The sequence below is a fragment of the Centrocercus urophasianus genome, unplaced genomic scaffold, assembly GCF_019232065.1.
Source record: "Centrocercus urophasianus isolate 14NV4802_14NV808 unplaced genomic scaffold, USGS_Curo_1.0 seq_11, whole genome shotgun sequence".
In the NCBI taxonomy this organism is placed as follows: domain Eukaryota; kingdom Metazoa; phylum Chordata; class Aves; order Galliformes; family Phasianidae; genus Centrocercus; species Centrocercus urophasianus.
In genome coordinates this window covers 32051930-32067172 of record NW_024884253.1, presented here as the reverse complement: position 1 = coordinate 32067172, position 15243 = coordinate 32051930, and the positions used below count along the sequence as shown (strand labels likewise).

At 37.2% G+C, this 15243-nt stretch overlaps 1 protein-coding gene across 2 annotated transcripts in view; it reads left to right on the top strand.

Annotated features, from left to right (window-relative positions):
* Positions 1–15243, top strand: part of PREX2 (phosphatidylinositol-3,4,5-trisphosphate dependent Rac exchange factor 2) — a 167027-nt gene that overhangs the window by 37789 nt on the left and 113995 nt on the right. The window contains exons 1-4 of one of the 2 annotated variants that reach the window (XM_042808632.1): positions 3361–3419; positions 11087–11158; positions 11233–11355; positions 13079–13183. In XM_042808632.1, the coding sequence (XP_042664566.1) occupies positions 11102–11158; positions 11233–11355; positions 13079–13183 (285 nt within the window). In that variant the 5' untranslated portion in view covers positions 3361–3419; positions 11087–11101. Of the gene's footprint in view, positions 1–3360; positions 3420–11086; positions 11159–11232; positions 11356–13078; positions 13184–15243 lie in introns of those variants that run through there. The other variant, XM_042808631.1, reaches the window with a different exon arrangement.

The window sequence follows — 15243 nt, the reverse complement described above, 5'->3', positions numbered from 1 at the left end:
CAGATGAAAATTCATGAGGCCAGTTCATGACAGGCAACAGGGGCATGTAGCAGTGTTTTGTTTGTTTGAAGCTGTATGTAAAATAAAAGTAGTTTAAATTTTGGTATGGCTGTAGTTGTGTTGGAATGGACTTAGGACAAGTAACTTGGACATGTAACCTTCGGAAGTTTCCTCATTTACTAATTTTATTCCCTAAGTTCTAGTCTGAAGTAAAAAATATGTTTTTTAAGCCGGGTTGGAAGACTTGCATAGCTATAATTGTTGTTTTTTTTTTCCTTGGATGACACAAGAGTTAGTTTCTTTAAACACTTGAAAATATTTGTTCAGAAATGGGAGTTTAAAGTCACAAATCACGTAAGTATATGTGTACCACTGTTGTGTTTATTAAATATAATTGTTTTCAGTAAATGTACTGTAATTAAAATGCTTCTAGTTTTTCAAAAGGTGAATTGGAAGACTATTTCTTGTCATCAGGATATGTTTGATGGAGAGTCAATACTGGTTTTAATTTAATCTTTTAACAACCTAGTCAGATTCAGTTGAAGAGAGTTGAGTCCTGTCATCGATCCCGGAGGGGCCCTGGATCAAAAGTGCTGGGGATCTGGCAGTGCTGCAAATCAGAGCTGGATCTCTGTTGATATACAGAAATAAGAAGAAACTTGGTTTACTGTTGCAAACAGTTTACATTTTTCAGAGTAGTCTAGTTGTTTAGTTTGTTCCATCTGTCCGCTCACAATGGAGAAAAAGAACTTGAAAGTGAGGGAAATAGTCAAAGAAGAGCAGCAGAGTTTTTCAGCTTGTTACGGAAAAAATGTACTGTTTCAGCCTTTTCAACTCTTTTTTTCAAGCTTTCATGCCTTAAGTAATTACCATAAGGAAATAATTGCTTTGGTCAGCCTAGCTGGAAATAATCGTTCTGCTCTGCCTTGTTTACAAGATAACGCGAATTCACTGCTGTGTGCTGCCATGGAAAGAGTTCATGTACTAATAGACAAGAAGATTCCACCACTGTTGCTGGAAATTGAAAGGGTTTCTCATCTCACAAAGACGGTAAAGGTGCAGGTGCTGTATAAGCTGCTGCTGGAAGCAGGAAATTCAGCTTGGTTTTTGTAGAACGGGCAATTCTTGAGTTTGGATAGAGGGGCGTTCTCATCACAGTATTCTGTTTTATTTAAAATTCTGAAGTGTTAAAAGTAGGAGCAATAAAAGGAGGTTTTAATTTAAACAAATATTGAAAATGTGGACTTTGTTTTATTGTATACAATAGGACTGTATTAGTCTGATGATAGATCCTACTATGTGATTATCAATGGTTTGCGGGCTGACTTGGCCTGCTTCCGTGACTAGTGGGTGGAGGGACCGATGGATCCGCACCCTGGAAAAGGGATAAGGGAAGAGGATGGAGAGATGGGCCTAAAACAAAACAGCACCAACCATCTGACAATCAAACTAATTTACTAAACGAGATATCACAATACTAGATAACACACTATAATACAGTATAATTAGAATCGGAGCTAATAAATCAAATGAGAGAGTGTCCAAAAACTGAAGGCTTTACTCTAATGCTGAGGCGAGATGTTTGGTTGGGAACAGCAGAAGGGAGGAGAACCAGGTCCCATGACTTTGCCAGGGATTTTATCTTGTCTGTGAATGCAAAGTTCTCTGGAGTATGTAGTTCTTCTCTTCTGCGACCCGGAACTGGAGTGTTAACTGTTTAACTGCTAGCACACTACATGATGTTATGGTGTGGGATACCGATAACGAAAAATCGTGACAGTGGAGATACCACAAAAATAGATGTAATTCTCTCTATATATGCTTTTCTTTTATGCATCAGTAAGCATACTAATTTCTGTGGTTGTTTTTTTTTTTTTTTTTTTTTTTTAAAGACTCCACACTGTCACTACTAGTGTCTTTGAAAGTAGTCTGTCACTAAATTTATTGCAGGATTGAGGAACTCTGCAGCTGAAACTGCTTTCTGACTTATTTGCAAAGAGAGCATGCTGTCTGTTTAAATTCTCTTGTGAAAAATATTTAGTTTTCCACTGAAATTTTAAGAACAGTCTTACAAAAGGAAGGCGAAAAGAAGTTTAAAAGTGAGAACTCTGTAATTTTACCTGAGTGCATGTATATTTCTACATTTTTTTTATTTACCTAAATTAAATTACGGCCTATCACAAATTACCTGCTCTATCTGTCTGTATAAAAGAAGGATTGCTGCTTAGGCAGAATTGTGCTTCTCCCAGGAGGTATATAATTGTAAGTAGAGTAGAGTATATAATCTTGGATTTCAAAATGAGGATCCCATTCACAGAGGTGCTTCAGCAACTTTGCTCATAGGAGCTATCTTGAAGTCCACTGTACTGTCTGTTCTGGCTGCTTTGGCTGTTCTGATGTATCTCTTCTTCAAAAGTGAAATTTGAACAGTCTACAGTTCATGCCATACCTCTTAAGTCAGTGAAGAGTTTGCAAGTTAATGTTTTCTTGGAGTTGTTTATTGTACATGTAACTGTAAGGCTTTTTTTTTTTCCACGATTTTCAGAAGATTATAGCACAAGTGAAGTCAATAGACTTATATATCTCTAATGAAATCATTTTGAATAAATCCAGAAATGCAAATATTGGTATTTTTAAATAGCAACATTATTACTTGCATATATTGACATTACTGAGCAGAGTTAGTAGAGGTGTGGATTGACTTTAATTTTCTTTGTATTTCTTGGGAGCTCACTCTCGACGATGCTTTCTTGTTTTCTCTATCTTTCGCTGAAACTAGTGAAGCCTTGCTTTTGGTTTGGAATTATTCATAATATTTTCAAAGATCTTTTGTGATTTATATTTTCAACTGTTTTATAAATCTGCCTTGCTGTGTATATTGCTGAACCATTGGCTGAAATGAGATCAAAGGCAAAGCATCTAAATTATCTGTATGATAAGTAGTTTAAATACTTCTTAAAACTTTATTTTGCCTCAAAAATAGAAGTGGTTTCACAATACGTTTAATTAGCAGCCTCATTATAGTTAGTGCAGACCTGGATGTCTTTTGATGATGCGCGTTCTAGGTGTGCTATATTTTAAGGAGAAGCCAGAGTGTATATCAGTTAGGAGTTTTTCAAAAGTAAGGCTGTAGTCTTCCTAAGGCTTGGAAATGCCACAGTTCATGCATTGCAATTCATGAAGTGGTGGTTGCATGAAATGAGGCACTGTTGCATGTGATCCTTTGAACTTTGTACTATTTGATCATGCCAGCATATATCAGAATGACAAACGATAGAAATTAGCCAGATGTAAGACAGGCTTCGTTGTGCCTGGAAGTGGGTCGTAGCTGCTTTTTTTTTCCCAGTAGCCAGGAATGTACTTTTTCTAAATGTTATGCTACAGCCTTGCTATAGGATTCATGAAGAATTCAAATTAAGGTAGAAAACTGCTTTCTATACTCTTCATGCTACATGGTTTTCTTAGCCTGAGTGTGCCAATATAGATTTGCAGCTGGACACTAAACTGAATATTGAGAAGTACACTTTATTTATACAGTGCTGTCAGTCAAAGTTGTAAAATTCTCCCACAGTCTAATTCCTAATTAGAATCTAACTACATTAAGCAGAAGTAATCTCAGAGTTAAGGACTCAGCAATCTTGTATTAGAAGAAGTGTTATGTGCTGAAAGCAAGGCATGTAATAATGTTTTGGTGGGCTTCCATAATGATGCCTGTCAGTAGTTTCAAGTTCTCTCAGTTTATAGATAAAACAGTTGCTTTTTTAATTAGTTGCTTGCCTTACTCATTAAAGATGTAATGGCTTGTTTTTATTATTGTCAAGTCAGTTCTTCTCCTTCTTTCTGAAGATTCAGAGTGAAGCTTTAAATTGTGATTTTGAAAGGTAAAATGTTTTTAATCTGATTTCTTTCTCATAATTTGTGATAAAGATTATGTCTGTCAATCCAGGTGGTTATGTTTGTGTCAGAATGCTCAAACTTGTTTTCAAAGTTCTTTATGAACTTTGGAAAGATAGAGAAGAGAGAAGATAAGCAGAAAATGGCTTTCCTGTCTTGTAGCACTTTCAAGATTTCTAATGATTGAATCAGAAAATATTGAAAATTATGTAAAATGGGTCATTTGTGACAAATGCATTTCTCATCTTGACAATTTTACAAAATATTTTTTGAAATGTTGAATTATTTTGAACAGATGTTCTCCTAAAAACAAAAAAGGTACTAATTTTGGGATTAAAACTTAAATGAAAATGTTGATTTTTATTGAATAGAATAAGTAGCATAAAAGGAGTAGAAAACAGATGTATGAAGTGTAAAGGTTTCAAATGTATTGCTGCTTTTCTAATTATGATGGCAATGTAATGGGAACATACTGTTACTTTGAGACCAGCGATTGCTCTCAAGTTTTCTAGCTTTTTTTGACTTGCTGATAATGAACACCTGAAGTCATGGAGATCTGCCAGTGAAGACCTCATTTTCTGTAAATTCAGGAAACTGTTAACATTTATGAGAGGTAAACTTTGTCGACGTCTTTTCTCTTCCATTCTCACTTGAGTAACATAAGTTCAGCTGTATGATTAGCAGCATATGATTCCTTTTGTAAAATGTACCAGCAGAACTATGTGATGTATTATCAGAGGGAGTTCCTCTCATGGGAACGTTTTTCAATGTAGAGTTTCTTTTCTTCATCAAGAGATCTTCAAAATACCGTAGATCAATCTTGTACTTCAACAATATTCTGGAAACATTTTTTTCTTTTCCTATTGTCTCATTATTGCTTCATAAAGGTCTGTTTGAATGACAGGGCCAAATTGTGAAGTCTTTATCCATATGGACCCCTCTTGTTTATCTATCTGTTGCAACAGACCAGCAGTCTGTTGCTTATGCTGAGACTGGAATCTAAGCTGTTTGCTTTTTTTCTGGGATAAAGGCTCAGTTACCAAATGCATGTGTTGTATACAACATTTGCAAAAAAGATTACACTCTTATCTCATGCTCAGCTTGCAGATCAGCGTTTATCCTGTATGCCAGTGTGGCCTTTCTCTAAAGTTCTAGTTAAGCAGCTTTCTTTATGTAGCTTCCGTCTGTAGCAGTATGTATGAACTAGCCTGACATCCAGCCTCTGATCTGCAGTTCAGGCATGTTCTGAACTTCGAATGTGCAAGTACTGAGACTGCAACCATAGAACCAGCTTTCAAAAATGGAAATATAGATATGGGAGACAGGATTCTTGACATCTGCAAGGAAAAGGGAGCGAATATCTTCTGATTTGGTCCAGTAAAATGTTGCACTAAATCTTCCTGCTTCAGTACAAGGAAGAAAGTGGAGATGTGTGATGTCTGAGTTGGCTGAGGAGAACTGGGCCTGGACTGTAGACATTGTCCTTTCATCTGCTTTAATGCTGAAGGATCAGAGAATCAAAATTAAAAGAACAGTCATGGCTTAGGGAGGTGATTTTAAAGGTATAAGAGGTCAGTTAAATGGACATTTCCTTGTTGAAAGAGGAAGATGAGTTAGGAATCTCTGTGTGCAGGAAAGGATGAAAAAGATGTGCAATGAAGAGGGCTTGAAAAATGTTGACAGTTACTAGGGAAAGGTGGGGAAGGTGATAAAGGTTCCGGAACAAGGTGGGGAAAGTTTTCTTGCTCTTGGAAAAATTTTCTGAAATTAGAGAACTTGAGCAGAAAATTAAAAATTATATGAGAGATAGATTACCCCATTGTGTGGCAGCATGTCCATCTATGAACAGGCTATGAAGATCCATCCTTCCTCAACATGATCGCATTTGCATTGGTATATATTTATATTTCTAAGAATCACGCTTGGTGAAATAAAAAAGACTTGGCAGCTCTGTCAGGCAGATTGATGCCCATTTGGGGCATCTCCGTATGAATGGAGAAAGGAATAGTTTGGTTGGTTATGGAAAGGAAATGAGCACTGGAGTGGGAAATATTGCAGATGCGGCCCATTTATTCCCACATCTTTACAGACAGCAGCATCTGAAGTCAGCGTTGAAAGTAGCTGTAGGTGCTGGATGGAGAAACAATTTCTCCAACCCTGGCTGGTGCTCCCTACGCTGCTTGCAATTCATCCAGTCTTGCAGGCAAGTTGGGAGAAACAGGTGGTGCCTCAGCTGGTGAATTACTGAGAGAGAAGAGTCTTTTGTTTGGCAGCAGAAGCCAGCCTGATTAGCTGTTGCCACTGCTGCTGGCACAGGTTGATGAGAAGAGGAGGGGAAATGCATTTACCACAGCTGCTACTGCTGCTGGAGTCTTCTCTATTGATTTATTTTATTTTTATTTATTTGTTTGTTTGTGTTAAAATTGCACGAAAATACTTCAACAAAAACAGTATGGTGAGCTTATGGGACCAGCAATGGGACATAAATTAATTATCGTGTGCAAAACCTTGAACTGGTGGGGAAGATACTACCTTAATGTTTGTGAACTAAATTAGCCATGATAACAAAATGCATTTGGCTAGTCAGCTATAATCCTGAGCACTTCTCTTCACAAATGTAGAGCTCCATCCTTTGCCTAGGATCATTCTGAATATTGTGAAAAGAGCAAAATATTGTCTACCATCCTGCATGCCTGTAGCTACGTTAAGAATGTGGAAGCCAACTAGCCTTGTCTGTGATAAATTATAACATATGAGCACTTTCCTTTTTGTGGGTTTCTTTTAGAGTTTCTTTGACATTATAGAAAATAAAATTTTATTCATCTTCAGTGTACAAAAGATTTTGCAAGCTTTATTCAGCAGGCTTTAAGATGGTAGATTGGGTGCTTCCATTGTCCTGAAGGCAAAGTATACAGGAAATGACCTTATTAGAAAAATACGTTTTGTAGTCTGTTTTGCTTTTTATGGCAGTGTGAATTTAAGAGTTGTAACAATATTAATAATTTGAAAGGGGAAAAGAATAAGTGACTTGTTCTTTAATTTTTCCTCCAAGTGAAAAAGAATATTTCTTTCCAGTCTGACAAAAAGATGATTGCTCTTAGAAAAATGGGTATATATTATGTGATCCAGGTGCTGTGACATAATTGCAGGACTTAATTTCTTATCTGTCAAAAAAGACAAAAACTCTTCATGCCCTGGGAATCTTCTGCAGGCAGACGTCTTTGTCTTCCCTGATTTCATTCCAGATGTCAGGGAAGTCATCTGTGCTGTTGGCAGATTCTTGCACAAACTGTAGCAGTGGTGTTTTTCATTTTTTCAACAGCGCACAAAGCAGCTATGGAGGGGAAGAGAAAACAAAAAATGCCCAACAACCCTACTCTTATTTTGATAGGATGAGAAGTAAGAACCCCATAACAGGAACTCATTGTGCGTTCTGTGTGAGACACGCTGCTTCACAAAGGGGCAGCAGATCAACAGACAAGCGAACCAATTAGTGCTTCTTTGGCATAATTAACAGATTCTTTTTTAATTTTTTGGATTTGAATTTTCAGTCTCTGTAGGAATTTTCAATCATGGTATTTCCTTTAGTGTCTTACAGCAGTGTTGTGTGAACGGTAAAAGTACAGTAACTAATCCAGAAATACATCAAAATAATTTTCAAGATAATAGTTTTCCATAGACAGCTCTAAAATTTGGAATACTTATGAGATCACAGGGATCTTTTTTTTTTTTCCATCTCTAAATTCAGAAAATCAGCAAGAGTCTGGCTGGTGAAGAGAGCATGGGTCAGCAGTCTCAATTTGCAGTGCTGCAAGGGTGAATCCAGATACTATAGCAGATATCAGCAAGCTGTTATGTGGCATGCTGGTAGCAAAAGATGAAACTTTGGAAAATGGTGTTATGTCAACTATACTGCTTTACTGCTCCTTGAGAAAGCTAGAAATTGAAGGTAAATTAACGGAAACTCTGGAATCCACTTGGAAAGTTTTAGGAAGGGTGAGCTAACAAAGGTCTGGAGTCCTGGAACCCACAGGGATTTATTTTCTATGCTTGCTGTTGGGCCTAGACCTACACAGATGTGTTGATGTGTCGTGAATTGACCTCAGCAAGATGTGTAATATGTTTCAGGAAACCCAGATGAGTCATGATTTACTGACATGTGTGCATGGCAAATGAAATTACATTGTTTGAGCTGATTTTTTGCTGTTTTTATTTTATTATTTGGTGAGCATGTTCCAATTGCTCCAGCTCCAGTCAGTTAAGTTGCAGTCAGTTAAGTTGTCCAGTTAAGACAACTTAACTGTGTCCATGTGACTCATGTTATTTTCTACTCCTTCATTTAATGCGGTGTTCAGTACTGAGTCTGGATGTTGAGCAGCAGACTTGGAGTTATGGCAGAATGTTTTGTGCTATTTCACTGGAGTTTCTGACTTTAATTGATTCTTTAGCGAGTCATAAATTGGGTATTTCTACTTTATACTTTTTTTTTTTTTTCCCTAGGTGTGCTCTTTTCAGTGGTTGTTAATGCATAAAAATCTTCAAAACTTTCTCTAAACTTTTTTTCTGCCAGCTCAGCAGCTGTCAACTCCTTAGTAGTTTATGGGCATCATTGTATATTTTCCTTTTCATTGTCTGTTTTTTGAAGAGCTCTTCTTGGCTGTTCTTACTTGATGTTCAAATAATGCCGGTCTTTTGAATAGTCATCCCTCTCTCAGACCCACTGCATGTTCATATGTGTTCAGAGACATTTTTCCACAGTCACTGTGAGGGCGTAAGGTTATTTAACACTGTAACAAAAACAGTAACTTATCCATCCTCCAGTCTGATGACAGCTGTCTGTTCTCCTAGCAAAGACCCAGGACGGAGATGATGTGTGCATGGAACCAGTGATGTTTCCACATGCAGTAGGGGTGTTGATAAGGGCATTGGGCATCAGGGAAATGTGGTGAAAACCCAGAGGTTTCAACATTGCTTGGCGCTGTGGGTGAAGACCAGTGGAGGTCTCCCTGCCCACTGTGCCCTGAATTCTTTCTCACCATAGTTCTAGAAGAAGTGCAGTTGTTCAAATTGCTTTGCAACATGTGTGGTTTTGCAGTACTTCATGGGTGGAAGGATTCAGTGCTTTGTGGGACGTAGTATTAAACATTTTTTAGGAAGTAGATCTGCACTGATGGGAACAAGCGCTGGCGAATCTTTAGGAAAAACTAGCCTTGTGGCTGCACTGCTCCTGCTGTATGAGAAAAGCAACGTAACATGAATTTGTGCCAAGTTGCTGGAAAAGGCAAAAGTCACCTCAGGCTTCCCTTCCTCAGTGACCTCCGACTGGGCTCCTGAGAGCTGGGATTTTCCTGGATGCCATTTTCTGATAACCTCAGCAGATGAGAGGTCTGGGACAGTTTTGCTTGGATAAGTGGGGAATCTGTTTATTGCAGTTGATATATACTCTTGTTGACCTCATGACTCTTAGCTGGTATCTTGAATCACTCAGGAAAAACTAATGCCCCAGCTCCCAGATCAGTTTCTCAGTTTCACCCTTATCCAGCTGAATACTCACCTTCCTTCATAGTCACGGGAAATGAAGATCTTCTGGGATAAAATAAATGCTGATAAGCAGTATGCTTGGTCTATAGGGAAATAATGTGAACAGAGAAAGATTTCAGTTTTAGAAGTAGTTCTCATGATTGTGATTTTTTTTTCCTTTCAATTTGAAAGTGTACTTAATACTGTTGACTGGTTTTGTGAAAGCTTTTATAAGTGAATTTCAAGTCGTACAGCTTAGCGGGCTTTCAGTACGCGTGGGAATGGTTCTGCACTGTACAGTCAATACACACAAATGTGCCGTAACCCCTGCAGATATTCATAGCATGGAAGGATATAAAAGGCTGTTGTCCACCAACAGTGTTGCAAATGAATTAATGGCTTTTCAAAATATCAGTGAAACACTGGGAAGAAAGGGCTAATAGTTAGGAAAAAGATTTTTAAAAGCTGAAAATCTACATTGGTGTAGAAAGTGGTATGAAACATAATATACTGGCAATAGTCCAAACTTAATTTTGTTTATGTCCTGGATAACTAGTTTTGTCTCATCAGTAATAAAAATGTTCAGAGTTGCACAGTCCTCACCAGAGAAAGGGTCACTGCACATGAAAATGTTTAAGTTTCAGCAGATAGGGATGCTGTGACTCCTACCCTTCCACACAGAGGTTATTTATTGCTTCTTTTATGGAATTTGCACCACGCCAGAATTTAGATGAGTTCTCATACAGTGTACAATGCACAGTGGCTCGGAGCTAAACGGTTATGAAAGACATGACATTTGTGCTTTTGTGGTGCCAGTTTTTAATGGGCAAAGAATATGCATGTCTCTGAAGGATTATCAGTGTTAAGACCTCATCCACAGTGTATAGATACTTTCAGAATGTACTGAACTCTTTGCAATAGAATGAGTTTGTAAAAAATGATAGCCTTTGTATCTGAAATACGATTTATTTATTTTGGAATGACTGTACATCTCTTCTTGTTTCCAGTTCCTGAATGTGAAATAGAAAACACTCTTGTTATTTTGCTAGTGATATTATTTACTACTTACTTGATCCCCAAAGATGATATTCTTGGGAAGGAGGAAATGTATGCTTACAGTCAGCTGCACCTGGTTTTGCTTAATGAATTGTTAAAACCAATCGACTTTACAATAGGTTTGATTATTAATACAGCAGAAATCTTACTTGTGGTTACTATGGTAAATGCTGCACTTCACAATAGTGTCTCCAGATTAATTTTAATTTAGAAACTAAAGGCTTATTTTGGCTTTTCCTGTGGTATATCTGTGAAGTGCTAGAACTAGATTTTGAAAATGACTCATTTTGCTCTTGCTTGATTGTTACATGAATGCAGGGTGGAAATTGTACTTCAGAGAACATGTACTTCATGTTCTGTTTCTCAGCTTCATTAGTATTTCACTGCTTAACTCTTCTTATACTCTACTGAGCTAGTCTTTTAATCATGTTTAGGATAACAGAGTTCCTGAATGTTTTAGAAATAAAATACTTATTTCAGATTCAGAATAATACTCTAATGTAACTCTATATCCAAAATGTAAGAAATTTAGGAAATAATTTGTAAGCATAAAATGCCAACCGATATTTGAGTGTTCTTGAAATAACTGCTTCCTTCTTTGTCTTACTTCATGCAGGCATTCCTTCACCGAATGATCCAATGTGCTGCAGCCAAAGTGGATAAAAATGTCACGGAAGAGACAGTTAAGGTTAGTCTCCTAATTGCATGTGTGTTTTATTTTGTATCAGTTGTTTTATTTATCTGTGTTTTATTCTTTTGCAGATGTTGTTTTCAAATATTGAAGATATTCTTGCAGTTCACAAGAACTTCCTGTCCCTCGTAGAGGAGTGTTTGCAGCCAGAACCCAGCGCACACCATGAAGTTGGAACTTGCTTTCTTCATTACGTATGCTGTCTTCTACTATAACTTTCTTTCACTTTTTTTCCTTTTCTGACCATTTTTATTAATTAATGTAATGATGAGGAAAAAATATGACCTGGTTGCATAATGTTGAGTACTTTGAGGTCATCTCTTGGTTACTGTCATCCCTCAGAAAAGGAGGGGGGTGGAGAAATGAAAGAGGAACATAAAATGGGCAGTTTGTTGTTCATTTTTTATATTCAGCAAAGTAGCAGTGATGTCTTTTGCAGCTATGAATTTTTTATTTTTGTAAAATACTTTTTATTTTTTTATTTTTTTTTTATTTTTATTTTTTTTTTTAATGAAGAGGAAAAATCAGTTGAGAGAGGTAAATGTTAAACCCGTACCAAGCAAATGTCTACGTTTATATCTGCTGCCAGAGTTTTCACATGAACTCATCTTCAGGACCCTCATCTTAAGTTTGAAGAGTCAAAAGTGTAGTTGAAAACAGAGCAGGGCTTTAAGTTTTTTGCCTAACAGAAACATACAACTGCTTTTTAGTAGTAAATGTAATGTCAGAGGTCTAGTACTTGCCTGTGGCCTGCTGGATGAGAGACTACCCAAGAGCAGAGTGGTGGCTGGGGCACTGGCACATGAGGCTGTGGGAAAAGACAGAGCGCTGTGCTGCAGCAGTGGTGTCTTCTGGTGGGCTGCAGGAGCACTGCTGTGTCCCTTGGCACTGTAACTGGTTATAGAGTGAGGAGCCAATGGCACCTGTGGATCCCAAGGGCTGTCTCTTTCACCAGAGCTCCGTTTGGTATAAATTCACATGGGGTGATGGGTTTTTTTGGAAGGGATCTCAGCCCAAACTGACATACCAAGCCCTGTGGTGTGGGGGTAGCTTGCTGCTGCCAGCATGTGCAATGGAGGTACTAGGAAAAGGGGAATATGAAAAAGATAAAGTGTGATAGACTTTACTTACGTTGCCCTTAGATTCTAGGGAAAAAAATATGAATAATTAGTGAAGAATTGCTTCTGCTGGGTAGATATTTCCATAGTTCTTAGCTGTGAAGATATTTTATTTCTTATAACTCTGGTACCTCCACAATGTTTGTAAGTTCTTCAGTAGTAGTTTTCTTTGCATATTATTTTTCTTGTTGGTTTAAAACAAGGATGTCAATGTTGCAAAGCTATGTAAAATTAAAGCAAGTTAGTTTACTTTCTGTCCCAGACCTAATGAGAAGTGTAGATGTCATTGTTATCTTTGCTTAGAGTCCCATTTATTTGCTAAATCTTTGTTTATTCACTGTGAGAGGAGAAAATTATTACTGGTTCATGGAAATTGAGTAACATCAGTTTTTGACTCGATGGCAGCATGGCTGACATTTTCAAATAGATGTTTGCAATCAAAATAGGTAACAATGCCAACAATTAAGATACTGATTGTGCATTTTCTTTGGTGCTTCTTCGTTGGTGGTTGTAGTGTGTTGTTTCTTTTCTATCCTGTGTTTTGCAGATTATCCAAATTCTGAAATTTTTCAGGCAATTCCCAAGAGCTGCTTCCAAATTGTTCACTATTCTAATTAAAAGCAGAAATTAAAAGGACAAGAAAGGCTAGAACTCAAATAGTAAATGTAGGAGAAATTGATAACCTTCCAAAACAAAGATTGCGTTAGTTAACCAGCTTTCAAAACTGTGATTTCCGTGTTTTATTTATTAATAAAATGATCAAAACGGTAACTGAAGAAAAATTTCTTTGTTTCTGTAGAAAGAGAAATTTCGTATCTATGATGAATACTGCAGTAACCATGAGAAGGCACAGAAAGTTCTGCTTGACCTCAACAAAATAAGAACAGTGCGGACATTTCTTCTGGTAAATAAACTTTCAATTGATGTTCTAACAGGTTTTTTTTTTTTTTTAATTTGGCAGTGAATTTCTAGTTTTATTGTCTCCACCATGTAAAAACTATGTAGTACCTTCAAGTGGTCAGCGGGTAGTTTCAACTGGGGGTGATGTTTTCAGAAAAGGGGACTGTGTACATCAGCTGCCCTTGGATCCATGCATAACACAGCATTAGGCTTTAAGCCTTGATTTTGCTGGCCAAGAAGGAACAGGGTGTAAATCCAGCTGTAAAAAGGAAAAAGAATAGATCAAGTTGTGTGAGGAAGGGTAGAGAGGATAAATAAATGAAATTAGAGAAAGAAGCTGAACCTCTATGCAGAACTTTTGATGAATACATTCTGGTACTGTAACCAAGGCTATGCTGAACAGCAAAATGTTTTCTTATGGTTCATAGAGTAGTCATCCTGATTGTAGACACAGGCTTAATCAAATGTTAAAAGACAAACAAACAAAACCAGAAACCTGCTACACATTTAGTCTTCGACTTTACAAAACAATAAAAGATGAATTTTAAAATGTTGAGTATGACAGACCTCATTATTTTTCCACAGCAAAAACAGTTTCCATATAAATACTGAATTTCCTAGTTGTTGACATTATTTGTTAAAATAAGATTTCAGTGTGGGATGACTTTGCATTATCCTTTGTTGCATCCTGTGATAACAAGGTCAGCTTTGAAGTGCATGGCCTTCTGTGTTGGAACTTATGCACTTGGAGAGGTGCCTGCGGATAAGATACTGAAATTCAGAGTGATCAAATCCAATTACTGTGTTTTGGGACTATGAGTGAACTTGAGCAAATGTCACTGTCAACAAAGCTTCACAGATGTGGTTTAAAACATCACAATATTTATTTATTAATTTTTAGTACACTGTAGGCTTTCACTGCTGCTGTTTCTTGTCACAGTTCTTGGTGAAATTGTCCTAGAGCAACTTAGTAAATTTGGGAAAGGTACTGGGTCTGACTCCTCTCCTATCTGCATTAACTTACAGCCAGGGAATTTTGTTATTGTAAGAATGCACAGGGTATCTTGAAGCACCAGCTGCCTTTTTTGCTGTCTCTTATTCTATAGTGTTCCATTCAGAGTAAAAACCAGCAACAACAAACAAACAGCTTCAGAGTTATTATATTTCCTCAGAGAATGACACAATATTCCTCAACTTGAGGAGCTGCGCACATATAATTCTTTTTTTTGGCAGCAGCATGACTGAACTTAAGAAGGTATGAATGCTGACTAAAGAGACAAAAACCAAAATGACTTGGAGAAAGATTGCAAAGAGCTTGTTTTGAAATAAAGAAAGCCAAGTGTGCAATTGTGGCAGTTCATGTGTTAGTGTAATGTATTCCTGGGGGCATGCTTAAGGCTTTTACAGCAGTTTATCATTCCTCCTAGATTTGGGATGCACCTGTAGAATAGGCAACAACAATCTAACCCAAAGAACAGAATCTCTGACTATTCAGTTTGAAAGTAAAATTGAGTCCTTCTAGCCAGACAGAACAGTACAGGTCTTAAGAGGTGTGATTATCTACAAATAACTTGGAGTTAAAACCAGACTTCTGTGCCTTTAAATATAAAGACAGACATTATATAAACCTGTAGTTCACATTATTTTGAACATGTTGGTCAGTCTTTTTTGATTGGTAGATTAAGTCATGTACCTTAGGATAAAGCAGCCTTTAGGATAAGGCAGAAAATGATTGACCAGGGATACAAAGCAGAGCCTTAGGCATGGATGTACAGATCCCCATAGCAGTACTGGTTGTTGGGCAGTCGCATTGTGAGTTAGACACTGAGTGGAGCAGTCACCCAGTTGTGTAACCTCTGTTCCAACAATGGATCTGCATCCAGATTTGTGGTTTGTATCAAAATATCATCTGTGTTTTAAGTGTATTTGTGTATTTGTTTAGTGCTTTCATGTTAGACACCTTGCTCTTTGAAGCCATAGTTGATCTCATGTCAATTCCTTCTGGTATCTTGATAAAATAATTTTCATTTTTACTGTAGATCTTTATGCTTGCAGTTTGATTAC